We start from the raw sequence: 16,600 nt of genomic DNA on the forward strand, positions 1-16,600 counted from the left end.
TTACCTTGGATGCCATTGTCATTCCCAGCACAGGAGGACAAAGACAACATTGTCATCCGTACAATGTCTTTCTATTTTCTTCTCCTCCTCCTATTTTCAAGAGAATTAGGAGATTAGTCATGTCGGACCTTGTTTTCTTTGTGAGCTATTTGTGATGTGCTTTTTTTTTTTTTTGCAAGCTATCACTGAGAGCACTCTTGTAAATACTATGTCCTCACACTCACAGTTTGCGTTGGTATCTTATATTTATTCCCTCCTCTAAATTTAGTCAAGCCAAAGGATGAGAAACCTACATTTTTCTTGCATCAGATTTATAGAGAAAATGTATTCCCTGTTTATGAAAATCTAGCAAACATGGGGCTCGTAATCGGGTGTGGAATTAACTTCCCAAGTGACACAAGAGACATCAGGTCAGCCACAAAATTGAACTTTTCCACTGAATGAAACTCAATCTATCCCTGAAGACAGTTGCAGTGGGGTCAAAGTCAACACCATGACATGTGGAGGCACTTCAAGTGAAAGTTAGCAGTGCATCACATTTCCAAATAGTTTGAAAAGGGCTCAAAGGATTTAGATCACTGTCAAGATACAGTATTTTTGATTTGTCCAATTTCACTCCTGTGAAAATCCAAAGAACAGGCTATTTTCAGAATGTCAATGTTGTGTATCATAGCCATCATGATGTTCGCATATTCCGCTTCAGGACTCCGAGGTCTCTTCAGAAAATGGTGCACGGATGATTCCCCGAGATTTCCCGGGGATATTGGATTTCCCCAAGCAGATGAATCTATTTGTGACCGACATGTCAATTTTTCCAGTGCATTTTAAAGGACCAAAGAAGGCAGCTTCCGACATCTCACAGCTTAGCAAACACATGTTCTGCTGACCATGATAAGCTTCACATTTCGGTGTGGGGATATTGCTTCATGAGATTTTCTTAATGACCTTCCTGGGAGACTGGATGACCACTGAACCCTCGCTCCTAGATTGGCAAACGTGTGTGGCACAATTTGCAAGACATAAAACTGTGGGGATAATGGAATATGATTAATATAGAAACAAGAAAAACACTCTTCCAGAAAAAAAAAATCATTTAATAGTCTCATGTCACTTTTATATTTGCTGAACATTACTCAGACAGAAACTTAAATATGTTCCAGATTTCATGAGTGTATTATAATAATTTTGTGGACAAAAAAAAATACTGTCATAATAGTTGCGTGCATTAAAATCTACCAGATGATTTATAATATCCACTGTGACCAAAGCTGGAGTGTGGCCAGTGGGCATATCGACTTTTCTCAAGGTATTTCCTCCCAAAACAGCCATTTTCAGTTTCTCTGTTTGACTTGAGAGAAAACAGGACTTTAATGGCTTGCAGGCTGGGTTTATTAATAGTAGCCTACTACTTAAAGCAAAAATACTTAAAGTGATGCTGGCTGTTCCTGGCAGTTCTACATACACTATGTAATCAGGTTACTCGGAAATGCCTGAGTCGGAATGTGACACCTGCTACAGCGACCAGGACATGGAAATCTAGAGCCACCATTAGCATAACATTATAATAATATATCATTTGATTCAGAGAAGATTTGTGGTTTGGTGAAAAAGCGATCATTTTACCTTTTTTTTTTTTTTTTTTTTTAGTTCAGTTAGTCTTTCGAGCAGTTTTTAAATGTATTTATTTTGGCTCGGGTTTTGCAACAGCTGCAAAGCCCGATGGCACATCAACGTTGTAATTCATTTGTGTAATGTAGTCCGCACTTGTCTAAAAGACTTATCGCTGTGCAAAGCCTTTGTATTTGGGCTGAAACAATGGAAACAGTGGAATAATTTGAAACAAGCGTTATATTGAAGCACACCAGTGCATTCAGGAATCAATTGGTGGGGGGCCTGAAAACATCTGAAAACATTTTAGATCACATCGTGCAGCACAATGAGTTAACATCTGAATTGTTTGAAATATTTTTAAGAACTCCAAATTTGCTTTGTTGCTATATGATTTCAGGCAAATCTGATCTAATCTCTCACCAATTAGTCAGAGTCCACATTGAGAAACGGACAAACTGTGGCTCTCTGATTCACACCTTTACAGAGTGAAAAATAAATCAGTTGATGAATGAGGAAACATTTGAAAAAGCAGTTTTTTTTTACCCTTTGTTTCTCTCACTCAACATAACGCTTTGGACAGCTTTAAAACTGACTGAATCTCCACTGAGGTGCACCTTTTCCACTTTTGTGCCCAACTCAGCTGAGTTGGCGAATGTGCCAAGGGGGCTTTGTCTGTCTGGAAAGGCAACGCTGGACTTTTGGGCAAACGCTTGTCTTCATGTATGGGTCAGCGGCGTGTGTGTATTGACCACGTCCGTCTCTTTTTACTTGCTGAAACATATCCGTCCGCGTTTGACAGCATGGGGGCAGACAGCCTCGTTGCACATTCTGATCATTTAAATGCTCACAGGCACACTTTGAGTTGTTAGAAAAAAAGAATACACACAAAGAGATAGCCAGAGAGCAGCCCTTGACACGCCTCTATATCACATAAGGGACTGCCTGCCACTTTCCAGTGAAAAATAATGCGCACTTGTCAATCTTGCGAGCGCCAGTCTGAGAGCGGCCAGTCCTATGGAGACCTATTGAGGTGTATGCTTTGTTTCATCTGGGGCAGGCCTCGGAGGGGAGCAGGTCTGTTGGATCTAGGAATTGTCTTCAAATATGGAGCACCGGAAAAAGGGCACATTCGATATAACCCCGGGGCCAATGTGCTACTGTATATACTACGGTACTCGACTGAAAAAGCTGCACCTACATTTTTTATGGATTTGCTGAACTGGGTATTTACAGCTAAAACTGAACCTAGACAAAAGAACTAAAAAGATAGTGTCAAGGTCACTGAAAAAAAAAGAAGAAATGAAGCAAATGTATACAAAAGCTACTGCATCACACCAGAAGGAGCAATTATTATTTTTTTATCTCAAACCAATTTGAGTTATGATCCATGGTGATTCATCCATGTGGCAAAACAAATACAGAAAATGACAAACAGTCATTTTGCACTGTGAGCATTTCTCTATGCAATTATTCCAACATCATTTCCATTTTATGACATAGAGCATTTAAGCCAAAATGTTTTAACAGTGGCAGACTCGATTTTCCATGTGATTCACACATTTAGATTCAAATCCAGCAACTAGTTTTAGAAAAAAAATTATTTAAGTATGGAATCATCCTGTATATTTTTCTTCTTAGCATTCTTAGTAACACGTTGTACTTTATCTCAACCAAGGAAGTCTGTGTCACACACTACGGGCACTGAATGAGATTGTGCGTTTCTCAGATTATTCGCAGGGATTATTCGTCATCCTGCTGTCACAGTTTGCAGCGATGGGAGAGGATCTTTCTTCACGCCTTAAAACAACTGACATGGAAAACAACAGCTGTAGCAATAAAAGACTCCCATAAAAATGATCCATAAATGCACAAAAAGAAAAAAAAGCCCCTTCACTAAACAGTTTTACTGTCATCTCAATGATTTAACACCTGTTTTATTGCTACGCTTGTTTCGATTTCATGTAGTTATTCAAATCATTTGCACCTTTAAAACCTCATTATTTTATCTGTCTAAAGAAATTCTTCAGAAATTCTTAAATCTGTGAATGCAATAATTCACTCTTAACAATCATCATCAGAGTGGCATTATTTTGTATACATCATATTGTACGGAACATTCTGGGTATCAATTTTTTTATTTTGGAACCAACAAAGTACTATACTGAAAAGGAGTTTCGTTAAATTTACTCAATTTTATATGGAATGGAAAAAACAGCTCATGTCTGTGTGTTTATAATATACCAGGAGATGCAACAACAGAGGAATCCAAACTATAATAACAGTGAACACTAAAATTACTAATTATGTATGGATAACTAAACTAAACATCAAACTGGATGTTTTAAATCTTCCTCAGTTTTATGCTTCTTTTCTACTGTGTGTCTGGTATCACATTGAACACGTCACTATTAAAAATCAACAATGTAAGGACTATAACTTGACAAATGACATCATCCGTATGGTGAGTACACCTTTTGACAGGTGAGTAAATAAAATCCCATGCTGTGGAAACAAGACATAATGTAACTTTATTATTGCAAACATTCTACAACTATTGTGATGGGGCCAAGTTAGGAAAAAATCCATGAGTTAAAGTTCTGCACTTTCTTCCCACTCACACAGCGAAGGCAGTCGTGCAAAATAAATGAGTGGTGTAGAGTGCTATTATCTGACAGCCAATTCTTGGCAAAGCAACCGTCACCCTGTGCCTTTTACAATTTACTGCACTTTGTCATTATGCAAGACAGCAGCTGCGATGGCTACCTAACTAACTAAGACCGGGTGAGAACCTGCGGTGACTCAGACTAATGAAGGTGAAAAGGAATGACATTCCATTTCGACATTAGCCTGTCCATTGCCCTCCGTTCAACCTTTTTCTTCGTCACATTTCTCGGTGGGCTCACAGTGACCCAATTTGCCCCGCTCATCTGGGTTTCGTGACCGTTCTAAACATAGGTGCACAGCACACTGCTTTTGCTAATTATCTTGAGAGGAAAGTCATGTTTTTACCCTTTTCTTGGCATCATCTGATGTGGATTTTGAATCCTTGGTCAGCGGTGATATCATTAATGATAAATGTAGAAGTCGCCTGTGACGATTTTTAACAATGCTAAAAGAAACAACACTTGTATTCAAATGTTGCTGTTGAAATTCACATTAAAAAATAATGTTAATAAGTACTACCGTAATTTTCGGACTATAAGTCGCGGTTTTTTTTCATAGTTTGGGTGGGGGGGCGACTTATACTCAGGAGCGACTTATATACATATATATGTTTTTTTTCACTTTTTTGGGCATTTTATGGCTGGTGCGACTTATACTCCGGTGCGACTTATAGTCCGAAAATTACGGTATATGAAAATAATGAATATTTATACTGTGCATGAACATTCAAGGCAGATATTCCATTCAAACGAGCTATCAAACCTGAATACCACTGTCCACTATTTTTGTAAAGCATTCCTGACTTTGAAGACCCTGTCATGAATAAAAATGAATCATGCTAATTTGTTTTAATTAACCCCAACCACAAGGTCATCTATTTCAATTCATCAATGTGCAAAAACTCACAAAACCCACTTGTTATTAATGCACACAATATGTTCATTTAGACCTTAAAAATTCTCACTATTACAAGCCGGTGAATTATTCAAGGTTTAAAACTGCACTAAAATAAAATAACTAAGTAGAACACAAGTGAGAGGGGAACAAATAAATTATTATTATAGGCTATTTAAGTGTCTGACTAAAGAGCATGTAAAATAGGCTTTTTTACTCCATTCATGTTTTTTTTTTTCTTTGGAGAATTAACCTAGTGGCCAGCTCACAATGTTGTGTGATTTAAAGGCTGTCAGCTTTTTTCAAGGGATGTAATGGATTTAACAGCCTGGCACCGATAGGCGTCAACCTGCCATCTACTTGTAAATGTAAAGGCCGAGGAATTTAGCACAACGTATTTGACCCCAATCAGTGCTTATCTCAATTACTTCTAATGCTGGAATCCTGTGAGTCGGATTTAAAGTGATCATCGTCAGTCTAATGTAATGTCAAAGAACCACGAGAAAAACTGTCACTAAATCCATTGAGATTTGACTTCGGTGTGAAGAATTTGTGTTTGACTCCGCACAATGCAAACAGGAGGTACAGGTGCCGTGAACAGAGAAGTCAGCAGTTTGTTTTTTTTTTCCCAGGAAAAGGTTTGATTGCATCGCATTGCGTCTGAGGGTGTCGATGAGATGCAAAAGGTGAAAATTTATGATGTAGGACAAAAAAAGCCTAACAAACCAATATATATTCATGAGCTTAATTACAGGATGTGTTTCATTATTTTCCCTATTGTCATACGGCAACAAGCGCTGAAAGGTGTCGGATTACAAAGGCGTGCCAATTATATAGATATTACAAGACAATGCTTTTCCCTTGGCTGGCAGGTATGCAGCATTGTTGAATGCCTGTAATTTACAAACAAATTGTTTACAACAAATCAGTGGCTGGCAGCCCAATGGTCGCGTGGTTAGCAAATCTGCCTAACAGCTCCGAGGTTTGGGGTTTCGAATCTCAGCTCAGGCCTTCTCCTGTGAGGAGTGTCTGTATTCTCCTTTTGTTTGCGTGGGTTTTCCACAGTTACTCCGGGTTCCTCCCACATCCCTAAAACATGCACGGAAAGTTAATTAAAGACTCCAAATTACAGGGCGTGAATGTTAGTGCAAATGGTGACGTGCCCTAATAAGACCAATTGGCACAGAACATAAATGAATGCATTTATAAATACTGTTTTTAAATCATTAATGTCTTGCATCAGCCATCTTGTCATTAATCAAATCATGTTTTTGTTCAATGTGCAAAACTGTAAGCAAACACGGCACACTGATTGCTCACTGATTTGCAGTTCTTTTGCGACCAACACGTGTCTGGCAATCCAGCCAACGCTCGGATCACGAAGAGGAGTGCCGACTCAGTTAGGCATAATCACTGTGCTTATTTTTCCGATGAGTCTATCCAGTGCTGATTAATGCCACTGAGCAAACGTACAGAGAGTAAGGTTAATCGCCAGTGCTGTTTTCAATCAAGTAGACCTTTGTTTTGTTCCCCTACTTTGTTTGTCCTGGATGCCTTTCACTTCCTCATTATCAATCACAGACGAGTGCTAGATATGACTCCACCCACTCTCCTCTGCAGTTTTACCTCTTTCCCATGATGCAGTCTGTCCATTACTGCTTAAACATTTCATCACGCAATGGCAATAGTGTTGCCCTGTCAGCTGCCATGACCCCTGAGGACCTCTGCCACAATCGACCATGTGAGGCAGTGTACTGTTTAGGGGAAACACATTTTCCTTTAACTGTGGCAGCGAGGTCCTCGAGAAGTGAGGCACAAAGCGGCAATGTGAGTGACACAGGGTGACAAACGCTTTGAACCCGACAGGAAATTAATGCACAGTTTGAGGAATAACACACTGCATGAAGCATGTGTAAATTGACACGTCTCTCCAAGGTGACACATGTAAATATTACGGCTGTGGCCTCTACTCAGTGTCTGGTTTTTTTTTTTCTTCATACCAGCAACACATTATGGCAAATTGTACAGTTTTCAATGGTCGATTTGGCCAAAATCCCTAGCAGCAGGCTCACGTTGGAACATTCTCATGAATATGAGTGAAAAGCTTATCATTTCTATCGCCGCCAAGAAATCATAGTTCACAACAAAATGTAATAATAATCAGTGGTGATATTATCTAATGACCCCTTTCAAAAGAAGCATTCTGGGATGGGAAAGACAGATTTCAAATAAAAGTCAGTGAGTGACCAGGGCAGCTGCTTTGAGTGTTTTATACAATTTCAGGTCCAGAAATGACATGAGAAAAAAAGAAGACAATTTTCTGTGGTTTAATGCTTTTCTTTGACTTCTATAAAGTTCAGTGAAACCTGTCGATTGTTTTTTAATAGTTTTTTTTCCCCACTCCTGAACCCATATAAATTATACAGAGACAAAGGCAAACTAGCGCTGGCAACACCATGACCTCCTCAGCTGTGGCAGCCTTCAATTTTACTTGAATATCTTTAGTGTGGGAAGTTGGGACATATGGTTTGGGTCTTGGGAGGCCGTAAGATTTAAAGTGTTAAGCCACGGGCACCTGCTGATCTCCACAGTAGTTTAGTTTCTGCCACTTGTACTACTTTATTTCCTGCCCTGCTGCAATACGTCTCTAAGAAAAAAATATATATATTTCATTTCATTGTTTTTTCCCAGTTTGCCCTGCACCAACCTTGTACAATCGTAGAAATACGACCGCCCTGGGGTCCTTTCAGATATACTCATAAGTCGTACATCGCTGATGTGCCAGCCACAGCTGGAAGCCATCGCATCAAAGTGAGTTGTAATGTGGCTCCTGTTTGATTTCACCTTAGAGCTGAAATCCCTGATGTTCCCAAGACAAAACTACCATTCAGCATCTGTCGACATGCCTCTGGCTTTGTTTAACACATTTGAACCTTGCAAGTGCAGGTTCGTAGCTCCCGATAAGCTAAAACACGAGTATAATTAAGAGTATGCATGCAGTTATTAAAAGTCCATCCTTGAGCAAAGATCTGCAAAGGTAGACTTTCAAGTGAGAAACTAATCAATCATGCAGAGCCACCATAATCCATTACACTTGCTGCTATTGAAATACATTGAAATTAAAAGTCTATTTCCACAGCTCATGCTGGAATTTGCAAAAGAAATCACTCATAGTCCCGGGCGCCAATGTGACAATTATCACAAAATATAGCCAAAGCAATTTAATCTGCCGTATTAAAATAGAAATGACTTGAAAGGAGGAAGCACACCTGACATTAGACCATAAGATCATTTAAATGTAGGTTTGATTGCTGGCGATATGAAACCTCAGCTCAGATATCATTAATTGCTTGTCTGCTATTCCCCTTTTTTCCCCAAGTCAACATAATGCTTTTCTCCCTCCTGCTATCTGCTGTGGGATCCAATGAATAGGAAATTGAATTTGCATGATTGGCAAGACCTCGTAATGTCCGTTCAGATTGAAATCGTTCAACAAAAAAATAAGGAAACTCTCATCTAAAGGATAATTGTATTAGCAGTAGACCAATATCAAGAGATTTCCCTAAGTATCCAAATGTCACAATAAGATGGAAATTTGTCATTCTGGATAGAATATAGCAAATATTTCTTGGCTTGGTTTGTTTGGGCATAGCTTCAGTCAGTGTTTTCAGACCGATGAGCCTCCCAAATTTGAGATTCAACTGACTGACCCTTGACCTCCAGTACCCCTGAACAGACCTTAATAGAAAGACTGAGGCGTATAATACTCCTGCAGTTGGAACACACATTCCGACTTCGACCAAGAATTCTTCAAAGCCGTCTGGACGCCGTTCTCCATGCCTTCACTAAACTCCTCCCATTCCAGAATTTGCATGTGTGCACATCCATATGTTTGAACGTGGTGTTCGTTATGGACAATCCACGACAAGCACAGAAATCCATTCACGAGAAGACATTCATACGAGATGCAGAAAACCAGCCACTTACCGGTTCACCAATATACCTGACGGCCTTTTAGTTAGTGAGCGAGCGAGTGAGCGAGTGAGTGAGTGAGTGAGTGAGTGAGTGAGTGAGTGAGTGAGTGAGTGAGTGAGTGAGTGAGTGAGTGAGTGAGTGAGGGAGTGAGGGAGGGAGGGAGGGAGTTAGTTCCGCACAGCAATGTACCTAAACAAGCAGAATAATGACATCACAGTGCAAGTGATTTGACAAAGATCAGACACAAAAATTGTCGTTTGAGTTGTCAACTAGCTCACGGTCATAACGACCCCGTGGGACCGCTTGGCCGATATCAGCATGACAAGGTTTTCTCTTGTACGGCTCCTTTGAATTGTCATGAGAAACTCAAGTACAACAGAGACATTCATAATATATTTTCTATCTTGTCTTCACAGAACACCTTTGGCACCAGCAAGGAAATTCTGAATCAATATTCCGTGTCAATGTGCAGCTGCACTCAAGGTTATAACTCTTTTCCCTCTACTTATTAATTATAAACGCAGTGCAGAGTCCATTGGCTGCTTTATGGATCTCATCTGTGTCCTGATGGGAGCGGTCAAGGTTTCCTGGGTGTTTAAATGATGGTGCCAATGTGTTGATGTTTGAGATTCAAGTATCACACTTTACATGATTGGCAGGTGTGGGGTGCTTCTAGAAATACAACATACTGGCCTTTAATACTGTAATGTATGGCTTTCGCCTTACAGAACATTGAATGGCTCTAAATGTTATGAATTGCTGTTTGTAAGGGTGTACTTGAGTGAGAAGAAAGATTGTAAAGTATCACAGGTGCTTAATTCTATTTTTATCCAACACTCATTGTGGTTCCTGTGGTGAGTTTCCACCACTGCTGGTCTGTTGTACAGTACATTGTACCATGGTTGCCTTTTTCATGTAACCTTTGTGCACTTTCAAATTGCGCTTGTTCAATAAATATCCAGAAATCTTTTTTTAATTTGTGTGATTCAAATTTTGGCCTGAAAGTTTGCTCTGATTTTGCCTAATTGAAATTTCGAATGTTTGTTGGAAAAGTGAACCACTTGTGTCATTTGAAAGTAAAAATAATTGCATGCTTGAGGTCTTTCTGCAAAATAAGATAAAGTACTTTTTTTTTAGTTTTATTTTTTTAAACACAAGATTAAATGCTAGTCATCCTAAAGCGAATAATATCTGTTTTTCTTGAACTCATGCTAAATGGCTGCAACAACATCCATAATTGCTTTTAAATGGATGAGCTTAAGGTGTTTTTGTATTTCAGCAATTTCTCATCAAAGACGCTGCCTTACCTCTCTGTGATGTTATTCTATTTCAAACAAAACAATGGAAGACAGACTGTGAAGGGTTAATGATTTTAATTTTCACTTTTTCTCCCAATGCAAAGTATTTAATCATTTTAAAGCCTTGTTTGAGCATCTGTGGAGGACTGACAATGATCCCTCAGTGCTCCCACAGCCTCAGTTTCTCATCTCAGCTTTATATGATAGATTTATGCAGTCTAACAATGTAACATCCCCCGATATGCTCCCTTCTTATTTTTGTTAGTGTATAATTAGAACATACTTATCCTGATTACCGCCACTTCTGCAGGTCTCACATTCAAAATCTGTCTTAAAAATGATCTGTTTCCCCCCGAGGTTAAACCGGAACGCAGTACACTGGCACACTATGCTTTTATTTCATTTTCTCTTCTTCAGTCAGTCACCCTCATCCGTTTTTTCATTTGAAACCCTGCATCTGGTTATTTCATAATTATGGGAGGGGATTATAACGAAGGCAGCTAGAGCTGCAGGTTAATTGGATTTTTCACCTCAGCAGTACCGGATCTAAGTCGCCCATGGGTCGCAAATTTGCACATTTGAAGTTGGGGACAGGACAAAAGAGGCTGGGGGAAGAAAAGAGTAAGCAGTTAAAGGGTCCCCTTTGACTCAAGTTAGTTTTGCGCTGCCAGATACTGTGCAACTTGAGAACGCAATCGCTTTTATCCATGCTGATGACATCTGTAAGTGCCACTGTGTTTTCCAATCACAGGAGTTATACAGCCACACATATCACCATTGAAATGACTATTGACTTCTGATCCAGCAGGGGGTTGGAGTGATACATTTTCAAATACACTCAAAATATGGTGCAAATGTTCATTTCTTTGGAAAAACAACGGCGCCTTTCGGCTTTTCCCTTTTGGGACCGGCACAAGGGAGACACTGACATGTGCCCCCCCTATGGCTGCATATGGTTCCCTGACCGGGAGAAATCGCGACAATATATTTTCATAGATATATTGGGATACTAGTTGAAATCAGTGATGTGCGCTCAGAACCTTGTAAAAGGAATTTAAAAGTAATATTTGCAGTTGTGAGGCTTTTTACTGCTTTAAAAAGATGATTTGTGTGACTTTTTGTACACTTGCAGTCCTCACAACACATCACATTTGGCAGAAAAAAAAAATCAGCATATTGCATCAAATATTACAATTAATGTTGATTCAGTGACTATTGTTCGGTTGTCATTGCGTTGGTCAATCCAACATTCATATTTTACAATCAAAGCCCAGTTCTGCTGACAGTCTTGTCTACCTTGGTTTCCTCAGCGCGGACTGCCTCTCACGTCTCCGACACCGCGGCTCCCCGGCTCCTGGCCTACTTCTGAATCGATGTTTGACAAAGGCCAAGTCTCTCCCTGAGCAAGAGGCAGAGAATTAGAGAGGCTCTCATGTGGTGGGAAGGCCACACGCAAAGTTGGAGGGTGCCAAGTCCACACTATCCATCACAGATACATATCCTATTCCGGATCATATTGCTATGCTCTTAATTACAAAAACAAACCAGCTTGCAAGCTACGTTTAGGCTGAATCTAGGGTTGCAGTATAAACATAAAGTTTGAGCGATATTCTGCAATGTCTCCCTGAGAAAAAGTCTTGTTGATATACTGTAGTTCAGGCACTGAAACTTCAGTATGCATTTGAGGGTTCAAAAAACAAAGGCATGATTTAGGAAAGAAACAATAAATTAATTTCTAAAATTGACTACCTATTCTCATTCATGATGGGCTCGACTGAGTGTCACACATTCAATTTGTGGAGCCATCACTGAAAAGACAAGCCGTCAGAACGAAAACACAATGCCAAACGGTCCATCAAATGCCTATTTGTCTCCCGTTGAGTTTTTCATTTTTTTATGGTCAACTGCCTACCTAAGTATAATTATGTCTACAACTTTTGTCAGTTGCTTCACTTTTTAAATGCCACATAATTGCGGTTTGAGTCAAAACAGTAGCCCACTCACTGCCATGTTGCACGGCTGACAAAGAGTGCATTATTTTTTTTAAAGGTCTGCGTAGTTTACTGCAATACCAAATGGTAATCCGTGCAATTTCCAGGCCCCCAGCTGAGATCTTGTCACTTCGCCTCAACTGGTGTTACATTTCGTAAATTAGCATTACCTGAGGTGTAACACGGGTAGGAACTCGGCGTGGGCTTCAGCTGCAACGGACAATTAGAGCAAATACGTGTCGTACATAGACAGATCTTGTATAATATATTCCTACAAGTGCAGCCAAGTCTAACTAACATTGACCAGTTGTAAGCTCTGTGGATACACTCCTACATGATAATAAAGACAAAAGATTTGTGTAGCGCTGCTTAACGGTGTCAAAAGCAGGGGTCATTCAAGAATATACTTAACGGAATACTGTAAATCATAATCATTGTGTTTTTATTTGTGTTGCAACCACACAGAACCGTTTACATAGCAATTTTCCTACCTGAGTTTCTCGTCTTTGATTAACATGGAGATTTGCCGTATTTGACAAATATGGGTGAAACGAGCTCTCTCAAAATGTGCAGCCATTGAAGAAAAAAAAAAAGAGAAAATAAACATAAACTCACCTATTTACCTTTCAATGTGGTGTCCCGTAGTAGCAAATACACCATTAATAAGCAACATGACATTTGCGAAAAAAACTCACATTTATTGTATTTGCCAAACAAGTGTTGAACTTTACATAAGTTTTAGAGTGGAGATTCGAGCCCATTCTAATATGTTTACACAAAATTATGAGCTACAGTACAATATGTATACCAGTGCTGAGAATTTTTTCCCATTTATTAAAAAAAAAAAGATTTAATAAATAAACCATTTCAATCAAGGCAGTAAAAGAAAATTAATGATTACCATCAACAAAACAACCCTTCATTTTCGAACTGCCCATCATTTGCCATAACAGCAAAAATATGTACTGATGCATAAAATAACGCAACTCTGGCAAAATCAGATTAACACATTTAAGTGAGTGATACTAATCAATGAAATCCAGACAGTATAAACACTGTTCACTGGTGCAAAATGTGATAAAGCATCCATGTATTTTTTTATGTATAGTTTATTTATTTCTTTACATACTGTATGTCTTTAACGTTCCAACTCACTAACATGAATCAACGGTTGAAGCCACTATGTATAACCTCTAGACAATAGTCTCTCAAATGTTAAATTTTGCAGTTAAACAGTTTCTTTATAATTACGGTTTTCCAAGAATCTGTATTTTACACCAGCAATACAACAAAATATATATTTATAGCCATTATTCTTGACTACAGTTTCAATGTACAGTTGAGAAAATATAAGGCCAGGGGCTTGATTGCTAGTGGTCATACAATCGAAAAAACAGCATGGGGATGAAGGGATGACCATGACCGTATATATTCCTTTGGGGTGGGAGGGCTGTACAGGCTATAGTCAATGTCCTGGTCCTTGAATGTCATTTTGTTCACAATCAAAAAACAAAAAAATAAACAAAAACACAGGATGCTGGGAAGTGTATGTACAACCTTTTTAAATGCTTTTCTGAGGGATCAAGTAACGCTTCTTTTTTGTCCTTTTGTATTTCTATTATGGTACCGTACACTTTTGACAGCAGCAGCACATTTAAATACATAATTGGCTTATCTCTAAAAATGAAAATTTGACTCTGTATTTTATGTATGTACATTTTTATTAAAACGTTGCGCAGCAATGGCTGAAAAGGGCGGAAGAGTGACCTGTTTGGGGGGAAAAGAGTGGTCAATGGCTAGTTCAAATGACACACCTTTCCTCACTAGTTTGTCCACCAAATGTTCACGGCTGAAGATGGTCAGGAGGAGGGTTGGGTGTTCATCGTAATACATTTAAAGGCTTGTGACGAGCTGCATCGTTCCTTCCCGTACATCGCCCTCCGGTATGCAGCCGTCTTTCGCAATGGGAATAATGTAACCGTCACTCGTCCCTTTGCCTATCTGGTAATAGGCCTGCAGCTGATGACCGGCTCCTAAGTTAGGCATGCTCTTGTAGTAAACGTCCTCATTCTCGCTCTTCTTGGATGGGGACAAGTCCTCCACAACTTCGGGACTGCTCTCTGGACAAGGAGAGTCCCTCAGATTGGGCATACTAGTGTACAAGGAGTCTCTGTTTGGAGACTGCAAACTTTCCTGGTCGTTGTCAGGTGTCAGGCGGCCCACAATGGTTTCCACTCCCCCGTCGGTCCTCACCTTCTTCTCGGGAGCATACAGAAGCGAGTGAGTCCGCTGGGGGATGAGCGGCGCCTCCAGCTCATGCTGATGGTGCAACTCGAGGCCCACCGCTTCGCCCACGTGCACCAGAGAAGAAGCGTCGGCGACGATGACACCATCTTCGCTGCCGCTGCCCCTCACCGCCGTCACCTTGGGTGGAGCCCGCTCCGCCATGAGGTGACGATGGTGGTGGTACTGCAATGGCGGCGGAGGCGGATGCTGCTGTTGAGGTCGGTGGTGCTGATGAGGAGGGTGATGCAAATTGGGGGGTGGCTGCTGTTGCTGTTGGTGGCTTTTGTTACAGGCACGCAGGTTGTTGTGTACAAGCTCAGAGATGATCATTTTCTCGAAGGCAGCGTCGTCCAGACTGAGTCCGCAGTCGACCACCTGTACACTGTCGCCGAAGTCCGCACTGCGGAGTGAGTAGCTGTTGTTAAAGTTACCATTTAGCGGTAGAGTATCCATTGCACTTGTATCCCTCACCACGTTGTTCAGTGAGTGCCCTGCAAAGGAAAGACAGTGACTTTCCGTTATTTTACATCTTAATCCCGCAGTACCGCCGAATGCTAAATTTAATGCTGTTTAGGATGCACATAGTTAACTTTAAGCCATGCCATACATCTGTTAGTGTGGCACAATGCTTTGCATGCATTTTGAGAAATTGCTTTTATGCTTTTTTAACTTTATTTCAACCGTAATTTATTCATAGTCCACTTTGTGTGTATTAGTATGCCACAAAGAGACAATGAAAATAGGATCCCAAACAACATTAAGAAAACCAAGAGAACGGTAAGCACCATCACGACACACCGGGCAGAGTGGAGGTCTACAGACGGGCAAGCTGCATTACACCAAATAGGTTGAAGGTGCAGGGTGAGAGAAAAAGCACAAAGACGGGGAGGAATGACGAGAAAGGGAAAGTTGTCATGTGTAAACATGAGACAGCCATCTTTGTTCTCACTCGACGGGGAGCCCACAAGCAGCACTCCACCATCACCACACACAGCAAGTGAAAAGACTCACTTCATGTCTGCCTGCTCAGCCTATCTGGTCTAAGAGCAGCTGATGTACAAAAGAAAGTAAAATGATTTATTGTAACATGAAGAAAAAAAAAAACACTCAAAAGAGCAACCAAAAAAATAAATGAAAAAGGTTGCAAATTCAACATAGCAAGAGCAAAGGTTCAGAAAATCAAATGAACTTTCAAGTAGAGTTGTGTTTGGAATAACAACAATGTGTCTAAAAAGCTGAGTATAGCTCAAAATCCTAAAAATAGCTTATAGAAATCGTTACCCTACCTGCCGGAGAGGAAGTAAGCATTGCTTTCAGACCAATGAGATGAATATACACTATACTATTATACCAGCCCAATTCATGGGTTCACAAATCCCTAAACCTTGATCCAATACAGTACTTGTTGATCCACAAAAAATATTTTTTGAAGCGTAATCAAGAAACACAGATGATTTGTGAAATGTACTATATTATACAGACAGTACAGGTGTATATGTATGTATATGTACTAGAAGTACTTGTATATGTACGTATATGTCTATATGTGTGTATGTATATAAGTATGTGTACATGTATGGATATATGTGTACATGTACATATACGTACATATATACATATACAAATATAAAAGCAGATTCACACATCTGATGCTTTTCTTCGATTTAGTTAGGAATTTAGTATTCCCAATTCATTTGAAGGATTTCAAGCTTTACACATTTTTAAACACACGGCCATTATTCTTAACACAACTGTATATTAACTAAGGGCCATTAAACAGCTTTTCTCAGTTGTTTTTGTCCAATTAGGTATACATTCTGTCCGTAACTTGGCAGCTTGTGCGCCCATAGCTGGCTAAGGTTAGAGGTCACCAACAGCCCA

General features: G+C 39.9%; 1 protein-coding gene across 34 annotated transcripts in view; it reads right to left on the minus strand.

The window, feature by feature from the left end:
• Positions 1-12,858: 12,858 nt before the first annotated feature.
• The window catches only part of adgrl2a (adhesion G protein-coupled receptor L2a), a 107,324-nt gene continuing 103,582 nt past the window's right edge, over positions 12,859-16,600 (minus strand). For 15 of the 34 annotated variants that reach the window (XM_037248813.1, XM_037248812.1, XM_037248805.1 and 12 more), the window contains one exon: positions 12,859-15,210. In XM_037248813.1, the coding sequence (XP_037104708.1) occupies positions 14,327-15,210 (884 nt within the window). In that variant the 3' untranslated portion in view covers positions 12,859-14,326. Of the gene's footprint in view, positions 15,211-15,730; positions 15,770-16,600 lie in introns of all 34 variants that reach the window. The other 19 variants (XM_037248827.1, XM_037248826.1, XM_037248817.1 and 16 more) reach the window with 9 other exon arrangements.

This window comes from Syngnathus acus, chromosome 4, assembly GCF_901709675.1.
Source record: "Syngnathus acus chromosome 4, fSynAcu1.2, whole genome shotgun sequence".
In the NCBI taxonomy this organism is placed as follows: Eukaryota; Metazoa; Chordata; class Actinopteri; order Syngnathiformes; family Syngnathidae; genus Syngnathus; species Syngnathus acus.